The 10,095-nt window shown below is 42.8% G+C and overlaps 1 protein-coding gene across 1 annotated transcript in view; it reads left to right on the top strand.

Annotated features, from left to right (window-relative positions):
* Positions 1-8,025, top strand: part of LOC104403286 (vacuolar protein sorting-associated protein 8 homolog) — a gene marked incomplete at both ends in the record, with an annotated part of 44,016 nt that extends 35,991 nt beyond the window's left edge. The window contains 7 exons of the mRNA XM_010011366.1: positions 676-795; positions 1,340-1,411; positions 4,075-4,194; positions 4,892-4,948; positions 5,361-5,443; positions 6,810-6,894; positions 7,927-8,025. Of these exons, the coding sequence (XP_010009668.1) occupies positions 676-795; positions 1,340-1,411; positions 4,075-4,194; positions 4,892-4,948; positions 5,361-5,443; positions 6,810-6,894; positions 7,927-8,025 (636 nt within the window). The remainder of the gene's footprint in view (positions 1-675; positions 796-1,339; positions 1,412-4,074; positions 4,195-4,891; positions 4,949-5,360; positions 5,444-6,809; positions 6,895-7,926) is intronic.
* Positions 8,026-10,095: the final 2,070 nt, after the last annotated feature.

Consider the following 10,095-nt stretch of genomic DNA (forward strand, 5'->3'; position numbering starts at 1 on the left):
TGGGATCTCAGTGTGTAATTTAATGCACACTCGTGAGAGTTAGCCAGTCTGTCTGCTCTCTTTCTGCTGGTAGCCAGATCTCTTGTGAGTGTGTTTGAGACAACTGGAGCTGTTGCTGCCCTGTTCATTCCCTGGGAGCGTCTGGATGCCTCTGTCAGTGGTTCAGTAAAGGGAGTTGCCTTCGTTTTGAAAGATGTGCTCGTTATTTCAGGAGTTATAAAGTCAGTGGAGGAGACAGAATTGAACAGCACCTAAGTCAATCTTTGCAGCACCAAAAGCTTTGAGCATCAGAGTGAGGGGGCAGATTGACTGGCTCTTCTCAGGGGAACAGCTGACAAGGAGAGGAGCTGTGCCCTGGATAAGGAGGAGTTGCACAGCTTCTCAGGGAAGATGCTAAGAAGGGGAGGGAGTTACCTAATTTCACATGCTTCAGTCTGCAAGTATAAGCCTTAATTTTTACTTGATCTTAGATTTTGATTGATCTTCACTTGGTTAGTGAGTCTAAGGAGGGGAACTTTTTTTCCTGCTTGCAAGCAGAAGAGAACATCCTTCAAGTAAGAACACTAATGGACTCCTAAAGTACTTTAAAATGATGCTGCTTTCCCCTGTGCTTGTGCTATCAGTTCTCTGAAACCCAGAGGAAATCTGCTGTGTCTGTTTGAATTCTCATTGCAGGTCTTTGAATTTCTCATCCGGCTGCATTCAACTGAGGGATCTGTGGATGAAGAGGTCTACCCTTATGTTCGTACCTTGCTGCATTTCGACACTCGAGAATTCCTTAACGTTCTAGCTCTGGTAAGAGATCACTGATCTCCTCCAAGAGAAAAATGCAACCCCAGTTCTTCCTTCATCTCTGTCATAGTTGCATGATCTCTAAGATTCCTTTTAAAGAGTTAATTCTTTAGCTAAACCAGAAGTTATTGGCTTGATGCAAGAACAGTTTTAATGTGTGTTCTCTAAGATATCAGAGGAGATCATTGTAGTCCTTCATGGCCTTAAACAAAAATTGATGAACATGATGTTACACAGACTGGTAACAGAGGCCATCTTTAAAGTAAAAGTGAAACAAGAATAGTGCATTTGTAAAGACTGGTTTAGTACCTACATCTTTCTCCTGCATGAAGATTCATCTTTCTTCCTTTCCAAATTTCCTCTGTCTGTTGGACCTGTCACTTTTACCTAACTTGTCTTGGAACCTGCTGCTTGGGGGACATGCACAGAAGGGGTTTAAAAGCGTTGTCAGTTTTGTGATATGGCTGCTTCTTTGTGTCTGCTTGTATTTCTGGGGTTGGCAGTAGAGAGCATTCTTCTCAAGGTGTCAGTGTTTTGCTTCATGCAGACTTTTGAAGACTTTAAGAATGACAAGCAAGCTGTGGAATATCAACAGAGAATTGTGGACATACTTCTGAAAGTGAGTGTGCCTAAAAATTAACCTCTGTGTTTATATTTAACTGATTATATATAAAACTGTGCAGCAAAGCCTGTAATTTGGATGAGGTGTTCCCAGTCCTGCTCTGGATAACGCCTCTAAGAAGGTGATGGGCCGGAGTGTGGATTAACCTCAGCCAGGGCTGTCAGTTGGATATTTGGAAGTGATGCTTCATGCACATTAAATATGGTGACAGAGAGGTCTCCTTTCCTGTCTGTTATTTCACTTGGGTTGTACTTCATTGTCAAATTTCTCCTCTGCACTCTTAAGCTTATTTCAATAAGCTTCTCATTGATTCCACTCCCTGATTCCTTCTGAGCAGGAAAAAAGGGTCCTAGGAATGCTGAGCTTGGCAGGATGCCAATGCCCTTCTGATAAAACCCTGCTCCCTCTATCTGTAAATGTTGTGTTTGAGATGTAACATACCAAGAATGATAGGCCTATCTTTAGTAAATGGGAGAGAAGAGGAATGTCAGAGTTATCAGCCTGGTGCTCTAGAAATCACTTGTCATCCGCAGACCGTGTTCCTTAACAATGAATGTTCTCATTAAAAACCTATCTCTGCCAAATGCCGTTTGCTTTCCCCTTCTAAGCTGTCAGCATTAATAATGAGTAACTCCACTTGGAAGATGTTTATGTATAAACATATCATAAGTAGCGTTTCCCAGTCACTGTCATCACTGATAGATGAGTGAACTGACAGTGAGTGAGTTCAATGGCAGTGCTGCTGCAGCAGGCTGTGTTGGAGGGGCTGAGATAATGCCAGTGGGGGGGAACTTTTGTGAGTCTGCCCAAGCAGGCTGTTAGCCCTGTGAGGATGTTAGCCCTGTGCTGGGTTAGACCATGATTTTTTGTGTCTTTAGCTGTCATCAGCAGGAGGTGGCATACCGCAGCTGTGTTCTGGAGCTACTGTGGAATGTGTTCCTGTTGCAGCGCATAGGCTGGATGGAGCTGTTTACAGCCCTGCTCTGTGCTGCTGGCCATGTAGCAAATGTCCACGAACCCTGCTCTTGGAGGAGGAAAGGAAGGCAATTGTGAGAAGTGCTGCTGGATTAAAAGCATCTGCAGGCAGATAGTTTGGTGTTAGGAGAACTGTCGGTCCCTTGGTCTGGAATCTGCTCTCCTTTTGGATACAAATAAAAAAATCTTGGAACTTTTTATTTAAATTTACCCCTGGCAAAAAAACCCAAACAACCCACTTAGGAAATAGCTGCATTTTTAAAATAGTTTGGTCAACATAAGACATTCTGCTAATGCTAAACTTTACCAAATATATCATCTTTTAGAACATCCACACGGTTGGCCTGCAACCTCTCGAAGGTTGCTGTTGCAGAGGTGCAGTATTTTTACCTTCGCATGGACTAATGAGGACCCGGTTTGTGAAAAACAAAGCCAAAACAAACAAGCACTTCTATTGCTTTAGTGAGCCATATTTTTAATGCTATTAGCTAAAGCCATTCTGACTAGGCTTCTGTAGGAAATAGCCTTTTTAAACAGAAAATGAAGATGAAAAAAGAATTATAGTGTTAGCAATTTTTCAAGCAGAGCTCTACTTGGTACCTTCATGTGTCTTACCTGTCTGCCTCCACTTGTATAAGATAACCATTAGCAGCTCACGGGGATCTGGAACTCTGGGTCACTTTAAGAAATCAGCTGTATCCCTCAAGCTTAGACTGAATGAGGTTATAAGCTGTGAGATGCTCTGTGTCTAGGCTGTGCTATAAGCAGTTCTTAGATGTTAGCTGACAGAATTGTTCAGGTGATGGATTTTCTCCCAGCTAAACCCAGTACTTTCAGAGGGGGACTCTCCAAACAGGGACATTTCATATCCCCTTAGTGATTAGGATTTTCTTAGAAACATGAGACACCAAGTCAGGACACATCACACTCATTTTCTACATGCCAGATGGGTGACAAGCACTTCTTGGGTTTCAAATCCCTTTTGTAGTGAATCTTAGATATTCTTTTTTCTGTAATTTCAAGTCAAGTTAGCACAGTTAGAAGTTTTTCAAAATATTTGTAGACTAACAGCTAATTCAATGTGAGAAAAGAAAGTTTTCCCCAAACCTACAATTTTTAGTCATTTTAGTTTTTAGAGTTTCTTAGTCATTAGATCAGTTCTTCTGCATGCCACAGTTGAAGAGGTGGGAGTCTGGGGCTAGAAGTCAAATGTATTTTCTTCCCTTCTGTAACTCTTTATCTTTTTTCCTCATCTGCTCAGAAGCACTATTACATGTTCAGTGATCAGCACAGACTACCAGAGATGGAGATAAACCTGAGCTTGGAGGCACTTCACACCTGAAAATCAGGGATGTACAAGAATACCTCCCTTGAGTACACAACAGAGAGGTTGAGATTCTTCAGCTTAAGGAGAGAGGTGATTTAGCAAGGACACATCCAGGGTCTTCAGGTCACACACCTAAAGGCCATGGAAGGTGGCTTTAGCCAAAAAGTGGCTTTAGCCAAAAGGCTTTGACCTTCAGGATGGACTAATACCGGGAGACTGTGTAGATGTTTAGGGCAGAAGGAAACACGAGGGCTGTCCAGGGATTTCTTGTTGCAGTGTTCTGATTGCTTTCCCAAAGGCAGCTGCAGAATCTGTCACTTGTGGTTTTATTTTTCCCTTTCTCTCTAATGCTTCTCAGGTCATGGTGGAGAATTCTGACTTCACCCCATCACAAGTTGGCTGTCTCTTCACCTTCCTTGCCCGTCAGCTTGCCAAGCCCAACAACACATTGTTTGTGAACAGGACACTTTTTGACCAGGCAAGTATTCCTTTGTGAAGGGTGTCAAAAATCCCAAACAGGGCACAGCACTACAGAAAATGTGGCGAGCGCTGTAGGCTGAAGCAATTCATGAAGTATTGGTGCATTATAAAACACGTAGCATCTTGCTGGGACTTTGCTGTGGTTTTGAAGAAGCAGAGTAGAAGCAGACCACAGAAGCACAGTAAGCTTCATATTTCTTTTGTCATAAGACCAGAGAGCTCTGCAAAGGCTAAATGGATATGGATTAAACACTAATTACAGATACATGAAATTTTAGTAATTACATGATTTCCTGTTTTTCTGGAGAGAGATGGCTCAGTCCAGGAGAGAAGTCAAGAGGGTCAGCATAGTGGTTCCAGCTGTTTAGTGTGTAGTCTAAATCAGGGCCACAGGGTCCCCTAAATTCTTTATATTCCCTGGGTTCCCCAAAGTTTGGTTTTAGATCCTGGTGCAGAGTCATGGGTTTCCCTCCCTGGAGTCTTTCAGCAGTTCTTGGTCACTCCAGTATTCTTAAGTGTCCCTAGTTACAGGACCAAGTAGAGAGTGCCTCACAGATGAATAGTACATTCAGATTGCACCATTGTGTTCTGATTTGCTGTTGCCACTAATGATGCTCACAGTCTGCTTGTGGAGTTTATGCTAACAGCTATGCTACCTAGGCCTAAGTCATGCTAACTTCTACACCCTTGTGCAGGTCCTTGAATTTCTGTGCAGTCCGGATGATGACTCCCGCCATTCGGAGAGGCAGCAGGTAACAGCCTTCAAGGGAACGTTTCTTTAAGCACCAGGTATGACCAGACTGTAGAGCAGAGTTTGGCCTCCCTGGGAATGGATGCTGGCTGAAGGTCATAAGCCAAAGCAGACACCTAGCCTAGGAATGGTGGCCAGCATGGAAGAATTGGGCAGTGCTGTACACAGAAGTGAAGGAGGATCTTACCCCAGCGTTGCCTGCAGGACAGGTTTGACAGCAGGAAGAACACAGGCAGGAAAATTCCTGGATAAGCTCATGACCTTCATAGCTAATGGACAGACAATTAAAAAAGGTCTGTAAAATAAGCTCTATGTTAATACAAAGTTTAACAGAGCAGGGGCAGTGTACTTTTAATAGCACTGGCTGTCCAGCTGCTGTAGCAATACAAATAACTGGTCTTCAATATCTGCAGGTCCTTTTAGAATTGCTCCAGGCAGGAGGGATAGTACAGTTTGAAGAGAGCCGTCTTATCCAAATGGCAGAAAAAGCTGAATTGTAAGTTGCTGTGTACAATGTACAAATGAGGCCTTTAAATCTTGTGTATGATATTTATATCTCCTCCAAAGCTTTTTTCCTCCACATTTCTTGTTCCTACTTTGCAGCTGTGTTTGGGATGATTTTCCCTGTGCATTCACATATGCTTCATTTAATATGTTTATATTTAGTCCCAGTCTTTCTGTCGTATCTCTACTGGGTGTTCTTACAGAAGGCATTGTTAAGGTAAGAGGGGGTAGAGCTGTGGAAACCCTTCAGCATGAAACTCCGTGGGGCTTGATGAGTTTTGGCACTTCATATCCAAGAGCCCAGGCTTTGCTCAAAGGTATAGTTGTATATTTGAATGCTCTATCACTGACAGATGGAGATGACTCGTTGGGGTGAGACCCACAGGTGGATTTAAGAGTATGAAGGGGTCTGGAGCCACCCCCATGGTACTCATTTTAGAATTGAGTAGGAGGGACGAACACAATGTCTGGAAAGGCTTAAAATTTCCACCATCTCCTTTAGATGCTTTATACTTCCAGAAAGAGTCTAATATGCCTGAGCAGAGTCAGCCAATGAGAGCATCTTCAGCCAAGTCTTGAATTTGGGTGTTATGTGAATTAATCCACCATACTGCGAAGGACCAGAGGGCTAGAGGACCAGTGGTGGGGTATGCTGTGCCTGTTTTCATGTGTCCTAGGAGTTACTCAGTCAAGTTCTTCAGGCTCCAGAAATGCATTTTTTTTTTTTTTCCTTCTTGCTTCAGAGAGTTAGACAGCCAGGACCACCAGCTAGCCTCTTCCATCAGAGCTGAAAGACCTATCATGTAATGTCATTTAGCAGACATTTCACTTGTTTTGCCTCAATTGCATCTTTTTTTATCTGAAGTCTCAAAATATTTCAGATGTTTACTAAAATTTGATGGTAGGGAGCTGTGTCATAACACATTATCGAGTCATGTTCAGTGTATTTCTTCAAATTAGTCTTGTCGATTGGCCTAGCTTATTAGAGTGTGTTATGGAAATAAGGAAGATGATCTGTGAACAGTAGAACCTGTGAAACCTGATTTCTTCAAGGAATTCTGTTGTCTGTCCCATACCTTAGTAACTCCAGTTTTCTTTGCTCTATATGATAATTTCCCCAAAAGAGCGAGGTTGATAGGCTGGTTGGTCTGTGGTTGACACCAAATGTCATATGTAAACTGGAGTCACCCAACCTGTGTACTGAAAACCTTTATGTAAGATATTTGCAGATGTTTTTTGTATAACATGGTGTATTTTCTGAGTGCTGCCAAACTGTGCTGGATCTGAGCTACCTGCCTCTATTCTGCTGACTCAGCTGAGTGTGTGTTTCCTAATGTAGAAAGTATTTTTCATTTTAGCTATCAGATTTGCGAGTTCATGTATGAACGAGAGCTTCGCTATGACAAAATAATTGACTGTTACCTGCGTGATCCAGTGAGAAAAGTGAGTAAATCTGGTGCTTCTGGCCTTTCTTCTTCACAGCAGTGCAGCCTGCCCTGCTCCCCAGAGCTTGAATGGGCACAACAGCCCTGCTCAGAAGAAGCGGAAGTTGTACTTCTCTGTCTTAATAAGTGTCCTCCTTTACAGTTGGGTTTTCTTAGTTACAGTTAAGGCTTTTTCTGTTCATGTGTGTGTTGGAGAGGAGATGATTTTGTTTTTAAAGCTTTGGAGTTTTCCTTTCTTTTTAAATGTAAACAATGCTAATACGTGAAACTTGAGCTCAAGATGGGATTGATTGGAGGTGTTGCTAACTACAATACTACTTTGTTTCTGCCACCAGCCCCCTCTCTTTTCTCCCCCCAGACAGACTGTCTGCCCTTAATATCTCTTTGCGATTACCTTCTGCATGTGCACAAGTTGCATATCTGCCACAGTTTTTGAGGTATTCTCTTTCCTAAAACCAACAGAAGTTGGCAAATGGAATCTTACCAAATCCTTGTAAAGCCACTATGCTTAAAGTTGTGTGGGTGAATGAGTCATAAGAGAGAGGTTTTGATAGAGAGATGGTCAAAAAATCTGGCACAGGAGAGCATCTGAGCTGTGGACAGTACAGGAGAACCTGGGAGAGAGGCTAATGTTGAAGAGGAATTCAGGAATATGCTGGGAAAACTGACCTACCCTCTGATGGAGCATACTTTTCTCTGCCTATGCTCCTAGCTAAGAGTGATGTCCTGTCTTTTTCCCCTGTAAGCACAAGGGGGACATTTTTAATAGTGGAAGAACAATTCTCTTTGACCTCAGTGCTTAACGTGTTTAGCATCCGTTCTGTTCCTTTTGCCTGTTTTTGTGCTGGCAGTTCCTCAGAAACTATTTAGGGACATATAATCTTGCTTGCAGATAATTTACGCTAACTTGCTAAGAGAGGACTAGCCCTGAGGTCACCTAAAACTGAAATGTTCTTCCTTAACAAAATCTAATGCTGTTAGTGTTCTAATGCAGAACATACTATGCCATTTATGGGTTTATGCTTTACAGGAAGAAGTTTTCAACTATATTCACAATATCCTGTCCATGCCTGGCTACAGCACTGAAGAAAAGCAGTCAGTGTGGCAGAAAGCTTTGGAACACATAGAGGTACAGTGTATCCTAAACCTACGATACTTCAGCTACTGCTAACTCCTGTTGGATCTGCCTAGTGCTGTTCTGTAAGTGGAAGTGTCACAATGTGGATCACAACTGTTTAGAAAGCTCTGTCTTTAAGGTTCGGCAGTCTCATGCATTTTTATAAGTGCATCTCTTAGATTTAGGAGGCTTCCTTGGTTTCCTGCTCTTTTGATAATAGGACTTTATCAGGGGATGATGGCTAGTGGGTGCTGTATAGCAGGGAAGGGATGCATTAACAAGCCTTCTGTCTTCTGAGCATGCAGCAGCAGCAAGGACAGGACATTGACATCTCTGACCTCACAGTCTGTGGTATCCAGTTCCTTATGTTACAGTGATAATAGCATTCAACCTTGGTACCGTGGCACTTCTAACCTGTGGGAAGATGGAGTTGTGACTTCTACTGTAAGACACACACTGTTGCTAGACTTCTTTAGCTAGTAATTTTCACCATGTCTTTAAGCTGTCTTTGCTTCAGGGAGTGGAGATGTGTCTGAAATAATAGTCCAGTCAGTAGACATAGAGGACCTGTAATATCTCTAGTTCCTGTAAAGTGGTGTCAGTCCCCTAAAGGCTTATCTGGAGATAAGCCAGGAACCTCTGTCTATAAAACAAGCAGTCATGCATTTGCTCAGCCACAGAAGGGCCACAGAAGCCTGTATCTTTTGAGGTGGACAAAGAAAGTACTGGGTACATTTGAAATATACAGAATACTTTTGATGTCTGCCAGCATCCGCAACTAGTGCATGGCTAATGAGGAAAATGGACCAAGAGCGAAAATGATTAAAAAACAATAAACAAAGAAATCCTGTGAATCCAGCTGTATGATGTGCAGTTCACACCCACTCTCTAGATGCACTTTCAGAGCCTGTGAGAACTGTTGGGGGTGATGGCTGTGCTGTGACTGAGCTGGCCTGGCTTGTTACTGCCTTACCAGAGCAACTGTGATTCCATGCTGGGCTTTCCAAGTTGAGCACACTGCTGCCTGCTGTGCTGCTTCCTGTGTCTGCTTTGTTCTCATACTGCATCCTTTGTCTCTGCTTGCATTGGTATATACAACCCAAATTGTTTGGCGTTGTGAGTGAGTCAGCCTCCCTCTGTAAGCTTTGTGTCTTTCAAATTATAGGTAGGTCTCTCTTCAGCCTGAGGCCTTTACAATTGCTGTTCCATGCACGGGTGTCTCAGGACAAATCAGGAATGTTCTGGGTTGCCCTTCCTGATGTTTCTCGTTGTGTTCTACCAGTTTTGGTAAGCTTCTGATAAGCAAAGACTGCCAGTTTTTCATATTGAGTTGTTTGTTTTCTCAGTCTGGAGCTACTTCTGATTATTATACAGTGCCCAACTTGTCAGAGCTGGTACTTTTCTTAGTTGCCATCTTTAAAAACAAGGGTTTCTTGCACTGTTCCATTAGCCTTGTAGAGAACATCCAGGTGCTTTTATCTATGCATTTTGTAGTTTCCTCCAAAAAGCTGCTGGGCAGATGATCACTTCTGTTGGTCACCTTTCTTGGGTGCTGTCACTAAGATCAACTCCCTCTTTCCTTTTGGCATCTTCTATTTCCCAGGATTGGTGAACAGTATACTCAATTACATGTGGTTTAACAGCTTATTGGCTGCTAAGGGCTTTTGTAATTTTCCGTTTTATTAATCCTGCTCTCAGACATTCAGAAGACTTAAAATAGTAAATAACATTTTACTGGGGCAGTGCTGTGATTTCAGGTATTGGAACAACTGTCCTTTCATCTGCTGAGGTGTGAAAGCAGCAAACCGGACTCTTTAGTTGAAACCAGCAGTGTCTAGAGAGGCTTTCTTGGTGATCATATGACAGAAAGTGGCGTTTGTGATCAGTGCCACTTCTTATTTTCTCTGTCATCCTACACAGCTGTTGCTCCTTGATGTTTATCTTGAAAATAAAGCCTAAGGCTTCTCTTCAGTCATAGCACTGTTTGTGGTGATCACTTTCTGTCCTCAGACCTACATGCCTTGTGTCAGTCCCCTCTCCTTTAAGGACTGTCTGCCTGTCGTGGTTCAAGCCCAGCCGGCA

The sequence above is a fragment of the Nestor notabilis genome, unplaced genomic scaffold, assembly GCF_000696875.1.
Source record: "Nestor notabilis isolate BGI_N333 unplaced genomic scaffold, ASM69687v1 scaffold26263, whole genome shotgun sequence".
Classification (NCBI taxonomy): domain Eukaryota; kingdom Metazoa; phylum Chordata; class Aves; order Psittaciformes; family Psittacidae; genus Nestor; species Nestor notabilis.